This window comes from Geotrypetes seraphini, chromosome 7 (assembly GCF_902459505.1).
Source record: "Geotrypetes seraphini chromosome 7, aGeoSer1.1, whole genome shotgun sequence".
NCBI lineage: Eukaryota > Metazoa > Chordata > Amphibia > Gymnophiona > Dermophiidae > Geotrypetes > Geotrypetes seraphini.
The window spans coordinates 136,846,916-136,862,493 of record NC_047090.1 but is presented as its reverse complement, the minus strand read 5'-3'; the positions used below and the strand labels follow the sequence as shown (position 1 = coordinate 136,862,493).

Below are 15,578 nucleotides of genomic sequence, written 5' to 3'. Positions count from 1 at the left end.
AAAAAATTTTTATACTGCTAATAAAATTCTAGGTGGTGTGTAGCAGAAATAAAAATATCGTAAAAAGAGAAACAAAACAAGTTAGAGTTAAAATACTAAACAGAACCAAGTTAGTTAGTAAAGACATACAAAAACATATATACTAACTACACACAGTTAGGAAAGAAGGGTAGAACTACAATCTTTGAGGAAAAAAAGCACACTTAGGGGAAAAAACAATAGTGAGGTAAAAGTTATAATTTGTTTTTGTCCTTAAATGTTCAATCCCTCAAAAAACAAATCAAGTTCTTGTCAGATATTCATATATGATCAAAAACAGGCTTTAAATTCAATAGCCTGATATCAGCCAATGGGTTCAATAGACCCAAGGCGGTGTATCCAGCGCTGTTACATGTAAAATCAGCTGGGCAACGCCTTATGTGAGGAAGAAGGGCCAACAATTGGAGGAGTCGAGGATGAGATACCAAAAAGGATTCAGCGCCTATGCGACGAGGTGTCTCGAAGTCATCTCTGCAGTGACTACAGGTCCTTGCATAGATTGTATAGAATGATCTCGAGGCACTCCCAAGGGCTCGACTTTCCCGCTCTTGTCCTAGAGATTGTGAAGGGCAGGTCGACGGCACTCTTCAAGGGACTCGACTCCTGATATAGAGGGATCTCGAGCACTCCAAGGGCTTGACATCCATGTATAGAGTGGAGAGGACCAGGTGCGAGGCGCTCACAACACTTCTTGTATAGTTGTGGGTAGAGTGATCTCGAGGCACTCCCAAGGGCTTGACTCCTTGTATATGAATGGTAGGTAGTTGGCTTGAGCACTCCCAAGGACTCAACTCCTTGTATAAGTGTGGAACATCAGCCTCAAGGCAGTCCTGGAAGGACTCTGCTTGTGATGCTGCTAAGTGCCCAGGCTGGATGGCAGGAAGCAGAGTCGAGGCAGGAGTAAAGTGGGTAAGCATATTTTACCAAACTCCTGATGCAGAATGGATTGAAGGATATGCGCAGAAATTGGCATCGAGACCAGGGGAAACTGGTACAGTTGGTGCGGAGGTAGAGTCCTAAGCCAAGGAAAGAGGAAGCCTCAAGTTGAAGACAGGCAGTGTTGAAGCCACCTGCTCTAATGGTCGGAGGAGGCTGCTGAGCTATGAGATCTGAGGGAGACAAAAAAGAAAACAGTTCTTCAGAAAAAGACATAGCAGTTGGGACGAGGACTTCTCAATCGAGAAAAACTAGTCGAGACCAGGATTGAAGTCGGGGTAAGTGCCTTATGGAAAAGCCTAGTCACACTGCCCAAGTTGCTGTACCAAAACTAGTCTGGAGAAAAGGCAGGATGGAGCCCCAGACTAGAAAAGGCCGCAACGCAATCGAGCCTGCAGACTGAGATCGCAGTAGGTCCAACGGAGGTAGATGAAAAAAAAAATTTTTTTTTAAGAAAACACGCAAGAAACACAGCGACCCTGAAGAAAATAAAACACGAGCCGCGGTGAGAGAAGGTATGAAGTAGAACTGAGTCTAGCATAGAGTGTCGAAACACAGCTTCTCGGCTCCGTGGAAAACTGAGAACCGAGGAGAGATGTGCCCTACCCTGGGCAGGAAGGCACTCGCACAAGCGTGGTGCGGCAGTCACAAATTTTCTAAGTTCTGCAAGCAAATCAGCTTGCGAAGCTGTCCGCATCGGGGCTCCGTAGATGATGTCACCCACATGTGAGAATATGCTGCCTGCTTGTCTTGGGATAAAATTAAATTAATTTTTTTAGAACTGGGTGTGGACATATTCTGTGCTAACCAATTAGGTGGCAGTAGGGGCTCATGCGCTAACAGGAAGATTAGTGTGTGGCCAATAATATGGAAAATGGTAAAAATTGCCTTGTCCAGTTTGTTAAAAGGGCTTCTTAGTGCCTTGACAATGCTGAGTGATAAATACCCACCTCATGATAGTAAGAGTTGTCATATCCAGAGCAACTCTTGTCCCAGGTTTCAGTTTACTTTTATCAAGCTAAAAAAAAAAAAAGTTTTTAAAAGAGAATAAGATCACAGAAAAAGCAAAGCTTTTATCAAAATTAAAATCTCCTACTAAAGCGTTTTTGGCATAATGACAAGTATAATTGGAAACGGTTTTACTCATTCTAGATTTTTTTAGCAACAGCATAGTCAGATTCTTTATCAAGGCATGATTAAACCGATATTCTCAGGTACAATAGACACCACCCATGCCAGAGTGGATTGAAAAACATAATTTTCCTTTCTATAATGGTCAACTAACAAATAGTTTATAATTGTAGTCCATTTATGTAGTGGCAGTCAGATATGTTATATGGAACTGTGTGTGCTATATAATTTAGTGATTGTTATTTGTACTTTGAACTTAAGACTAGCCTTACTGGGTCAGACCAATGGTCCATTAAGCCCAGTTGCCCATTCTCATGGTGGCCAATCCAGGACACTAGACCTGTAGATAATGTGGGCTATAACATAAGAACATAAGAATAGCCTTACTGGGTCAAACCAATGGTCCATCAAGTCCAGTAACCTGGTCTCACGGTCACTAGTACCTGGTCAAAACCCAAGGTGTAGAAATATTCCATGCTACCGATCCAGGGCAAGCAGTGGCTTCCCCCGTGTGTCTCTCAATAACAGACTATGGACTTTTTCTCCAGGAAATTGTCCAAACCTTTCTTAAAACCAGTTACGCTATCCGCTCTTACCACATCCTCTGGCAACACGTTCCAGAACTTAACTATTCTCTGAATGAAAAAAAAAATTTCTTCCAATTGGTTTTTAAAGTATTTCCCTGTAACTTCATTGAGTGTCCCCTAGTCCCCTTGTACCCGTTCTATTCCGCTCAGGATTTTGTAGACTTCAATCATATCTCCCCTCAGCCGTCTCTTTTCCAAGCTGAAGAGCCCTAACCATTTTAGTCTTTCTTTATACGAGAGGAGTTCCATCACTTTTACCATCTTAGTCGCTCTTCTTTGAACCTTTTCTAGCGCCACTATATCTTTCTTGAGATAAGGAGGCCAGAAGTGAATACAATACTCCAGATGAGGTCGCACCATGGAGTGATACAGGGGTATTATGAAATTCTTAGTCTTGTTAACCATCCCTTTTTTAATAATTCCTAGTATCCTATTTGCTTTCTTGGCTGCCGCCACACATTAGGCGGAAGATTTCATCGTATTGTCTATGATGACACCCAGAACCTTTTCTTATGTGCTAACCCCCAAGGTAGACCCTAGCATCCGGTAACTGTGATTCAAGTTATTCTTCTCAATGTGCATCACTTTGCATTTGTCCACATTAAATTTCATCTGCCATTTGGACGCCCAGTCTTCCAATTTTCTAAGGTCCGCCTGCAATTTTTCACAATCCGCATGCATTTTAACAACTTTGAACAGTTTAGTGTCATCTGCAAATTTAATCACGTCACTCCTTGTTCCAATTTCCAGATCATTTATAAATAAGTTAAATAGCACTGGTCCCAGTACAGATCCTTGCGGCACTCCAGTTTACTCTCCTCCATTGAGAAAAATGACCATTTAACACTACCCTCTGTTTTCTATCCGATAACCAATTCCTAATCCACAACTGAATTTTGCCACCTATCCCATGACACTTTAATTTTCTCAGAAGCCTCTCGTAAGGAACTTTATCAAAAGCTTTCTGAAAATCTAGATACACTATGTCAACCGGCTCACCTTTATCCACATGTTTATTCACACCTTCAAAGAAGTCAAGCAAATTTGTGAGGCAAGGTCTCCCTTGGCTGAACCCATGCTGAGTCCGTCTCATTAAATCATGTTTGTCTACTTGTTCCACAGAGCACAGTTACTTACCGTAACAGGTGTTATCCAGGGACAGCAGGCACATATTCTCTACATGTGGGTGACGTCATCCACGGAGCCCCGTCGCGGACAGCTTTTCAAGCAAACTTGATTGAAGATTCCAAGTTTGCTGGTGCTGCACCACACATATGTGTGCCTTCCTGCTCCATTAGAGGGCGCATCCCCTCCTCGTGGTCTTTATTTCAGATAGCTAGCAAAGAATCCAACCTCGGGGAGGTGGGAGGGCTGCGAGAATATCAGCCTGCTGTCCCTGGATAACACAGCGGTAAGTAACTGTGCTTTATCCCAGGACAAGCAGGCAGCATTTGCTCTACATGTGGGTGACCTCCAAGCTAACCAAAAACGGACAGAGGGAAGTTGGCAATTCAGGAAAACAGATTACGCAAAACTGACTGGCCAAATCGGCCGTCACTCCTGGACAAAGTATCCAAACAGTAGTGAGAGGTGAAGGTATGAACCGAAGACCAAGTGGCAGCCTTGCAGATCTCCTCAATGGGCGTAGATCTGAGGAAAGCGACAGAAGCCGCCATCGCTCAGACTTTATGCCCCGTGACCCGACCATGCAACGAGACCAGCCTGAGCATAGCAGAAGGAAATACAAGGGGCCAACCATTTGGACAAGGTGCGTTTGGAAACAGGACGTCCCAATCGATTGGGATCAAAGGACAAGAAAAGTTGAGGAACCTTCCGATGAGACTGGGTGCGTTGGAGATAGAAAGCCAACACCTGCTTACAGTTAAGAGTGTGAAGCGCCACCTCACCAGGATGAGAATGCGACTTAGTGAAAAACACCGGAAGGACAATAGACTGATTAAGGTGGAAATTGAACACCACCTTAGGCAAAAACTTAGGATGAGTACGCAGGACCACCTTTTCATGATGAAAAATAGGAAAAGGCGGATCCGCATCCTGAGCCTGCAGCTCACTGACTCTGTGAGCAGAAGTGAGAGCAATCAGGAACATCACCTTCCAAGTCAGGAACTTCAGATGGGCAGTAGCCAAGGGCTCAAAGGGAGGTTTCATCAATTGAGCCAGAACCACATTAAGATCCCAAACTACAGGGGGAGGCTTGAGAGAAGGATGGACATTCAAGAGACCCCGCATAAACCGAGACACCAGAGGATGGACCGAGAGCGATTTCCCATCAAGCTGCTGATGAAAGGCAGCAATCGCACTAAGATGGACTCGAATAGAAGTAGTTTTGAGGCCAGATCATGACAACAAAAACAAATAATCCAAAACCGAAGGCAAAGAGGCAGTCACGGGATTCACACTATGCGAAGCACACCATGTGGCGAACCGCGTCCATTTCTGAGAAAAACACTGTCCAGTAGAAGCCTTCCGAGAAGCTTCCAGAACATCCCTGACCGACTGGGATAACTCAAAAGAAGGAATCAGGCGGAAAGGAACCAAGCTGTCAAGTGCAGAGACTGCAGATTGGGATGCAGCAGCGAACCCCGACTCTGAGATAACAGAGAAGGAAATACAGGAAGAAGCAGAGGTTCCTTGACACTCAGTTGAAGAAGAAGGGAAAACCACGGCTGTCGAGGCCATCAAGGAGCGATCAAAATCATCGAGGCCTCCGCCGACTTGAGATGCACAAGCATCCTTAGAATCAAAGGAAAGGGAGGGAAGGCATAAAGGAACTTGCCCAACTAATCCAGAAGGAAAGCATTGGCCTCCAGACAATCTGGGGAATAGATCCTCGAGCAGAAGCGAGGTAACTTTTGGTTGAGAGGCGAGGCGAACAGATCTATCTGAGGAGTCCCCCATCGAAGAAACACCTGGCGCAGAACCTGGCAATGAAGGGACCACTCGTGTGGCTGAAGAAGGCAACTCAACCTGTCTGCCAGACAGTTGTGCTCGCTCTGGATGTAAACCGCTCACAGAAAGATGTTGTGGCGTAACGCCCACTGCCAAAAATGCAGAGCTTCCCTGCAAAGGGACAGAGAACCCGTTCCCCCTTGCTTGTTGACGTAAGCAAGCTTGTTGACGTCTGCAGCTGGTCCACAACTGCAGACGGGAGATAACCAGAAAGACCCGTTTCAAAATTTTGAATTTACGCTATGACGAACTATCAAGACTCAAAGTAAACAAAGCCATGGGGCCGGATAACCTACACCCCAGAATGCTCAGGGAGTTAAGGGAAGCCCTGGCAGAACCATTATCTGTTCTTTTCAATCTTTCCCTAAGCACAGGAAGGGTCCCCTTGGACTGGAAAACCGCCAACGTAATCCCACTCCATAAAAAGGGCTGCAGGACAGAGACAACAAACTACAGACCAGTGAGTCTCACGTCTATAGTGTGTAAACTCATGGAAACACTGATCAAACAGAATCTTGACACAATCCTAGACGATAAAAAACTGCGTGATCCACACCAACACGGGTTCACCCAGGGTAGATCCTGCCAATCTAATCTGATTAGCTTTTTTGACTGGGTTACTAGACAACTGGACGCCGGACAGTCACTGGACGTGGTATATCTGGACTTCAGTAAAGCATTTGATAGCGTCCCTCATCGAAGATTACTGAACAAGCTGAAATCGATAGGATTAGGAGACACTAACTACATGGGTTGGGGATTGGCTGAGCGGTAGAATTCAGAAGGTGGTGGTGAACGGTACCCCATCCGAAGCATCGGACGTGATCAGTGGAGTACCGCAGGGCTCGGTCCTGGGCCCGATTCTATTTAACTTATTCATAAGAGATATGACGCAAGGACTTAGAGGAAGGGTATCACTGTTCGCCGACGATGCTAAACTTTGCAACATAGTAGGCAACAGCTTATTACCTGATAATATGGCACACGACCTACTACTGCTGGAACAATGGTCAACTACTTGGCAGCTAGGCTTCAATGCTAAAAAATGCAAGATAATGCACTTGGGTAAGAGAAACCCACGTAGAACCTATGTACTAAATGGTGAGACCTTGGTTAGGACCACGGCGGAACGTGACCTAGGGGTGATCATTAGTGAGGACATGAAGGTTGCCAATCAAGTGGAGAAGGCTTCCTCCAGGGCAAGACAAATGATGGGGTGTATCCACAGAGGTTTCGTCAGCAGGAGACCTGAAGTTATGATGCCGTTGTACAGAGCCATGGTAAGGCCTCACTTGGAGTACTGTGTTCAGTTTTGGAGACCACACTACCGAAAGGACGTGCTGAGGATCGAGTCGGTTCAGCGAACGGCCACCAGGATGATCTCGGGGCTCAAGGATCTCACGTATGAAGAAAGACTAAAAAAATTGCAGCTGTACTCACTTGAGGAAAGAAGAGAACGGGGAGACATGATTGAAACATATAAGTACATCACGGGACGCATTGAGTCAGAAGATGATATCTTCTGGCTCATGGGACCCTCGACCACCAGAGGGCATCTGCTGAAAATCAGGAGAGGGAAGTTTCATGGCGACTCCAGGAAGTACTTCTTCACCGAAAGAGTGGTGGATCATTGGAACAGACTCCCACTCCAGGTGATAAAGGCCAACATCGTGACGGATTTCAAGAAAAAATGGGATACTCACGTGGGATCTTTAAGGGAGTAAATTCAGGTGAGGGGATACTTGGAATGGGCAGACTTGGTGGGCTATAGCCCTTTTCTGCCGCTTTTTTCTATGTTTCTAATACATCGCCATCTGATTGTCGATGTGCAGGATGACCTGATCCCGCAGCAGATGACGGAAAGCCACCACTGCAAGATAAATGGCTCGGAGCTCCAACAGATTGATATGGCAGCAACGGTCTGCCTCCGACCAGAGACCCTGAGTCCGAAGACCATCGAGGTGAATCCCCCAAGCTTACGCCGAGGAGTCTGTCGGCAGGATCTTCCAATGCAGCGGAACGAGAAAGAGCAACCCGCCGGAAAGATTGGAAGAGTTGGTCCACCAACGGAGCAAACGTTTCAAAGAGGGAGTCACCACAATGTGCTGAGAAGTGGGATCCCGATCCTGCCGCCACTGAGACGCCAGAGTCAACTGAGGGACCCGAAGATGCAATCTGGCAAAGGGCATGACATGAACGGTGGAGGCCATGTGTCCCAAGAGGATCATCATCTGCTTGGCCGAAACCGAAGACCTCAGGGAAACCTGCCGACTCAGCCGCCCGAGCGCATCCTGTCAAGGTTGAGGCAAAAACGAGCTGAGGCAAACCGTGTCCAATACTGCCCCAATGAACTGCAGAGATTGAGAGGGGCAAAGCTGGGACTTCAGGAAGTTCACCTTGAACCCCAGATGCTGAAAGAAGATAATAGTCCGACGGGTCGCTGAAATAACCCCCTCCCTTGACAGGGCCTTTATAAGCCAGTCGTCGAGGTACGGGAAAACCTGAAGGCCCTGTGACCATAAGGCCGCTGCCACCACCACGAGACACTTCGTGAACACCAGAGGAGACGAAGCAAGACCGAATGGGAGCACCCGGTATTGCAGATGTAAGTCCCCCACCTGAAACCGGAGGAACCTGCGACAGGCCGGATGTATAGGGACGTGAGTGTAAGCCACCTTCAGATCGAGGGAACATAACCAGTCCCCCTCGTCCATCAAGGGATACAAGATAGGAAGCAAAAGCATCCTGAATTTCTTCCGAACGAGGAACCTGTTCAGCTTCCGAAGGTCCAAGATGGGACGGAGGTCCCCGGTCTTCTTGGGAACTAGAAAGTACCGGGAGTAAAACCCCGAGCCCCGCTGACCCGGGGGGACCTCCTCCGCCACCCGAAGGCGGAGAAGAGCCCGAGCCTCGAAGAGGAGCAAGGGAAGCTGCGCCCCACTGGAAAGAAACTCTCCCGGGGGTCTGTCCGGTGGCAACACCCAGAGGTTCAGGGAATAACCCTCTCTGATGATCAGCTCCCAGCTGCGATAGAAGGCGGAAAGGCGGCCCCCGATGGGAAGGGACAGGTCACAGGCGGAGGGGGGCAGCCCCCTCCCGCCCAGACCGTCAAAAGAACTGCGCCGGCTTCGCCACTGCAGGAGCGCCCACTGCTGGCGCCGAGGGGGAGGCCTGGAAAAGGCTAGCGTAGATTTCTGCGGATACCGCCTGGGAGGCATCTGGAAGGCCTTGGGAGGGGCGGGCTTCGGCTTGGCCCGAACCAGGAGGCAAAAGAACGTTCGTGCTCGAAGAGGCGCTTGGTAGCAGCCTCGATAGTCATCAAAGAGCTCGTTCCCCAAACAGGGAAGGTTAGCCAAGCGGTCCTGAAGATTGGGGTCCATATCAACAATGCGGAGCCATGCCAAGCGGCGCATGGCTACCGCAAAGGCGGAGACCCTAGAGGAAAGTTCGATGGCATCATAAGCTGCGTGAAACATGTAAAGTCTCAGCTGCGAAAGAACATCCACCAGCCCGCCGGAACTCTCCACGGCGCTAGACGGGCAAGTCATCCTGAAAAGCGGGCAAGGATTTGACCAAGAACTTGAGATAGGATGTGAATGTAAAGTTATAGTTCAAGACCCTGTTCACCATCATCGAGTTCTGATACAGGCATAGGCCAAACTTGTCCATAGTCTGCCCTTCCCTGCCCGGTGGGACCGCAGCGGACACCTTGGAAGGGTGAGACTTATATAGAGAGGATTACACCATCAAGGACTGGTGGGAAAGCTGGGCCTTCTCAAACCCTGGACAGGGGACAGTCCGGTACTGAGACTCCATTTTGGATGGGATGGCTGGAACCGCATAAGGGGTCTCCAAATTGCGGAAAAAGGCCTGCCGCAAGACCGGGTTCATAGGGAGCCGCAAGGACTCCCTAGGAGGACCGCGAAGATCCAGCTCCTCCAAAAACTCCTTGGTGTACTTAGAGTCCGACTGGAGGTCAAGATGGAGCGCCTTCCCCATGTCCTGAATGAACCTAGTGAAGGAAGAGGGTCTGTTTTCAAACTGACCCTCAAGGGGGGTAGTCGAGCGTGACCGCACAGCGGCGGAAAAGGAGGGTGATGCCTCCCTAGAATAGTGAGGCGGCCTATCCGTATTCATATGCCCCGAAGCCGAGGAAACCCCGCTAGGAGAACGGGCCGGGGATGAGGACAGCCGCTGCCGAGAGGTCCCCGGAGGGGAAGAACAGGGGGTTCGAGGCACCGAGGTGACAAGCCTCGGGAAGGGGAGGGAGAATACCTCGAAACTGGAACCTCCCGGCGCGGATCCCCAGACCGGGAGGGAAATCTCAACAACGGGGGGTTGGACAAAGTCAAGTCCGAGACCCGGAGAGATTTGGCCGTGTGCGGACCCGGAGACCTACCCCGCCTCGGGGAAGAGTCCCAGGGCCGCTTCGACACCCGTCAAGACGAGGTCGAGGGACGCCGAGACCGGCGGCTCGACCTCGGGTGCCCCGAGGGCGAGGAACGCCTCGAAGGAAGAGGCGAAGAGTCCGAGGAGAAAAGGGGTCGAGACCGACGCACCTTGCCCCGGTGGTCCGCAACACGACGCTCAGGCTGGTCCACCTGCGAGGTCGGGGCAGGGGCCATACGAGCCAGGGCCGAGGAGAGCTCCGAGGAAATAAGAGCTTTGAGCATTTCCTGGAACATCGGCACCGAGACCATATTAGGTGCAGCAGTGCATTCCACCGAGGGCGACCTCGAAGATGAGTATTCCCGAGTGGTGGAAGCACGCTTGGACTGCTTGGAGGATCTCGTCGAGGCCGGCAGGACCCCACTCGCTGCCTGAATGGCCGGAGACTCCAAGGGTGGCTTCTTTACTAGCACTGGCCCTGAAGGAGGAAGAGGAGACTTACCCGGAGCCAAGGTCTTCAAGGTTGAGGACACCGATCCCTTCGAGACCGAGGATAACTTGGACGGGGCCGAGGTCTTCGAGGCCAACATTGAGGCCAGGGCCGAAACTGGGGCCAAAGTGAGGTCCGGCTCCACTGCAAAAAGCTCCGCCATGTGGGCCCGACGATGGCGAAGGGCCCGGGACTGAAAAGTCACGCACCTGGGACAAGAGTCCGTCGGATGATCAGCCCCCAGGAACAAGATGTACCAGCGGTGCGGGTTGTAAGGGAAAGCAGCCGACCACACTGCGAGCACTTTTTAAACCCGGTGAGAGGCCGGGACATAAGTAAGAATAGGCCGCGGCCACGGCAACCAGGAGCCCCCAGCGCCAAACCGAAAAGAAAAAACCTAGAGAACTTGATAAAAACAAAGAAAACAAAACCGCACAGCGACTCCGGAAGGAAAACAAAGAAGCCGCGGTGCAAGAAAGACACTTAGAACGGAGAGAAAAAAAGACAGGGCTTTCTAGCTCCGCGGAAAACTAAGAATTGAAGACCACGAGGAGGGGATGCGCCTTCTAGTGGAGCAGGAAGGCACACACATGCGTGGTGCAGCACCATCAAACTTGAAATCTTTAATCAAGTTTGCTTGAAAAGCTGTCCGTGACGGGGCTCCGTTGATGACGTCACCCACATGTAGAGAATATGCTGCCTGCTTGTCCTGGGATAATTTTATTTTTTATAATTGTTTCTACCATTTTGCCTGGCACCAAAGTGAGGCTTACCGGTCTGTAATTTCTAGGATCTCCACTGGAACCTTTAAATATCGGCGTAGCATTGGCCACGCTCCAATCGTCAGGTACCACAGACAGGTTTTTAGTGACAGGCGGAACGTGATTTGGGGGTGATCATTAGCGAAGACATGAAGACTGCCAATCAAGTGGAGAAGGCTTCATCAAAGGCAAGACAAATGATGGGATGCATCCGAAGAAGTTTTATCAGCCGGAAGCCCGAAGTTATAATGCCATTGTACAGATCCATGGTGAGGCCTCATCTGGAGTATTGTGTACAATTCTGGAGGCCACATTACCAAAAGGATGTGCTGAGAGTTGAGTCGGTTCAAAGAATGGCCACCAAAATGGTCTCGGGACTCAAAGACCTCCCGTATGAAGAAAGGCTGAATAAATTGCAGCTATATTCACTTGAAGAACGTAGAGAGAGAGAGGAGACATGATAGAGACGTTTAAATATATCACCGGCCGTATTGAGGTGGAGGATGATATCTTCTTTTTTAAAGGCCCCTCTGCCACAAGAGGCCATCCGCTGAAAATCAGGGGTGGGAAATTTCATGGCGACACCAGGAAGTTCTTCTTCACCGAAAGGGTGGTCGATCGTTGGAATGAACTTCCACCTCAGGTGATTCAGGCCAGCAGCGTGAAGGATTTTAAAAGGAAATGGGATACACATGTGGGATCTCTAGGGGGGTAAATTCAAGGGGGTAGGGTTGTTGGAGTGGGCAGACTTGATGGGCTGTGGCCCTTTTCTGCCGTCATCTTCTATGTTTCTATGTTTCTATGTAAAGATCACTAACAGCAGGTCAGCAATTTCATTTTTGAGTTCTTTTAATACCCTGGGGATGTATACTATCCGGTCCTGCCGATTTATCACTTTTTAACTTGTCGATTTGGCTCAGTACATCTTCCAGCTTCACCGAGATTTCTTTCAGTTCCTCCGCATCATCACCCTTGAAAACCATTTCCAGTTCAGGTAGATCTCTTACATCTTTTTCCGTAAAGACCGAAGCAAAGAATTCATTCAGTCTTTCCGCTATGGCCTTTCACTCCTTGATCATCCAACTTGTCCCACAGATTCCCTCACAGGTTTTCTGCTTCTGATGTACCTAAAAAAATTGCTATGAGTTTTTGCTTCTTTTGCAAGTTTCTCTTCATATTCTTTCTTAGCTGTCTTTATGAATGCTTTGCATTTAACTTGCCAGTGCTTGTGTTTCTTCTTACTTTCTTCATTCAGATCTTTTTTCCATTCTTTAAAGAATTTTTTTTGGCTCTAATAGCCTCTTTCACTTTACCTTTTAACCACCAGCTCTCGTTTTCTCTTCTTTCCACCTTTGCTGATACATGGAATACTCAGGTCTGGGCTTCCACGATGGTATTTTTAAATAACATCCACACCTGGTTTACAGTCCAAACTTTTGCAACTGATCCTTTTAGTTTCTTTTTAACCATTTTCTTCATTTTATCATAATCATCCATTTGAAAATTAAACAACCCTTCAGTAGATTTCTTTTGCGACGTTACTCCCGGTATCAGCTCAAATTTGATCACATTATGAACACTGTTTCCCAGCGGACCCAATACAGTTAACTCCTGTACTATGTCTTGCTAAGGATCAAATCTAATATAGCACCCCCTCTTGTCAGTTCCCAGACCAGTTGCTCCAAGAAGCAGTCATTTATGACATCTAGGAATTTTACCTCCCTAGCACTTCTTGATGTAACATTTAACCAGTCAATGTTGTGATAAGTTTTGTAAATAAAAAAATCTATTGCATATCATTTTTTGTTTACAATTCATTAAGTGTATCTGTGTAGCTTTTAATAAAACTAAGCAAGCAAGAGCATAGCCACAACAATTAAATGGAAAGGAAACAAAAGAAAATCTTTTAGTATGTTAGTGAACAGTTACCTGCCGACGACAGCCAACAACATATCTTGGTCCGTTTGTTGCTTTTACAATGACTGAAAAAAAATGAAAAAGGGTAACGCCACAAACTGTTTCACTTTACAAATACAGGAAGTAATTTCATACCATACCTGACCTATAGAACAGCATTTTTTACATACAAGTAGATTTCTTTAAATATTGTCCATTCAAGGATCGGTGCCGAGACCGATTCTGTTCAATATTTTTGTGAGTGACATTGCTGAAGGGTTAGAAAGTAAGGTTAGCCTTTTTGCGGATGATACCAAGATTTGTAACAGAGTAAACGCCACAGAGGGAGTGGAAAACAAAAAGAATCTGCAGAAGTTAGAAGAATGGTCTAATGTTTGTCAACTAAAATTCAATGCGAAAAAGTGGAGAGTGATGCATTAGGGGGGTAGAAATCCAAGAGAACTGTATGTGCTGGGAGGTGAGAGGATGATAAGCACATATGGAGAGAAGGACCTTGGGGTGATGTGTCTGTGATAAGGCGGTGGCTGTAGCCAGAAGGATGCTGGGCTGTATAGAAGGAGGAATAACCAGCAGAAGATGGGAGGCGTTGATATTCCTATATAGGTCATTGGTGAGGCCACATTTGGAGTACTGTGTTCAGTTTTGGAGGCCATATCTGGTGAAGGATATTAAAAGACTTGAAGTGGTCTAGAGCAAAATGAACCAAAAGAAGTACGAGAGGAGACTAGAAGACCTAAATATGTATAGTCTAGAGGAGAAGCGGGACAGGGGAGATATGATACAGACATTTACTACTACTATTATTTCTATAGCGCTGTATAAGGTCACAAAGAGTAAGAAAACAGTTTTGAAAGGTATTACTATAGAACCAAATCTTTTCCAGCGAAGGAAAAATAGTAAAACTAGAGGGCATAATTTGAGATTGCAGGGAGGAAGACTTAGGAGTAATGTTAGGGTGGTGGATGCCTGGAATGCCCTCCCGAGGGAGGTGGTGGAGAGGAAAACAGTGATGAATTCAAAAAAGCATGAGATAAACACAGAGAATCTCTAATTAGAAAACAAATGGTGTAAATTAAAGAACTAAGGCTGGTACTGGACAGACTTGTATGGTTTGTGTCCTATATATGGTGATTCAGTATAGGATGAGCTAGGGAACTCCACTAACTTGGAACATGAGGACATTACTGGCCAGACTTTACAATAGATATCCTGCAAACAATGGGATGGTTGGATAGGCTGGAATGAGCTTAGATAGCAACTTCAGCAGTTAGAACCTAGGACAATACCAGGTATACTTTAGTTTTTTTGCCCAGAAACACCAAAGAAGAGACAAGTTAATTTAATCATATATTTTTAATGAGAATAACTAATGGGCAGACTGGATGGACCGTTCAGATCTTTATCTGCTGTCATTTCATTTACCATGACTAACAGTCAAAATCATTAAAATTTGGAGCAGAGCTCAAACTTTCTGCATAAAAAAAAAAGTTAGTTTCTGTCTTTTCATTAAGGAGCAGTACTTCTGACTGGAATCAGGTGTTAATTAAGGCTCTGTGAGGAAGGTAGAGTAGCTGTAAAGGTCACTAGGGCAATCTGATTACTGTGTTAGTTTCAAAAGGTCGGTTTGTAGCAGTCCCCTAAAAATAAAACAGAGACAGAGAGAGACAGAGAGAAGAGACAGAGAGACAGAGAAAAAGTTCAAGGTAACATTCTTTCTGAGAGGAGAGGAAATTGCTCTTTCTGAGAGGAGGACATTTTTCTGGATAAGTATGCATTATTTTGCTCTGAGCTTTGATAATTTAGGGAATACAGTACTCCCCCGAAATTCGCAGGGGTTGCATTGCAGAAGCAACCGCGAATTTTGGAAAACTGCAATGCGGTTTAGGAGCGGGGACCAGATTAAAGACTATAATCCAACGGAATCACAGACCAGCTACTCAAATGATTACAGTCCTACTTTTCAAATCGTCAGTCTAAAATCATCTTCAATAACACTTCATTGGATCTCTTTACTTGTCAAAGTGGAGTACCGCAGGAATCTATTCTTTCCCATCTACTGTTTAATATTTTCTTGTCTCCTCTACTTACTCTGTCAGTCCATCGGTTTTTCGGCATTTGCTTACGCAGATGATATTTAATTATTACATCCAGTAATCCCAGAAAATATTCATGAAATTACTGAAATTAACAACAAACTTAACCAGATCAGACTTTGGCTGAAAAATAACATGCTAGCATTAAATACATCAAAAACAAAATGTTCTTCCCCTGGAAAGAGGGAATAGCATTAAATGCCCCAATCCTCCTTGATAATTCTCCCCCTAGACTGTGTTGACTCTATAAAAATTCTAGGGGTCA

At 46.8% G+C, this 15,578-nt stretch overlaps 1 protein-coding gene across 3 annotated transcripts in view; it reads right to left on the bottom strand.

Annotated features, from left to right (window-relative positions):
• The window catches only part of PSMC6 (proteasome 26S subunit, ATPase 6), a 99,488-nt gene that overhangs the window by 50,411 nt on the left and 33,499 nt on the right, over nucleotides 1-15,578 (bottom strand). For all 3 annotated transcript variants that reach the window (XM_033952409.1, XM_033952407.1, XM_033952408.1), the window contains exons 4-5: nucleotides 13,233-13,285; nucleotides 1,926-1,993 (exon numbers count right to left, since the gene is read on the bottom strand). In XM_033952409.1, the coding sequence (XP_033808300.1) occupies nucleotides 1,926-1,948 (23 nt within the window). In that variant the 5' untranslated portion in view covers nucleotides 1,949-1,993; nucleotides 13,233-13,285. The remainder of the gene's footprint in view (nucleotides 1-1,925; nucleotides 1,994-13,232; nucleotides 13,286-15,578) is intronic.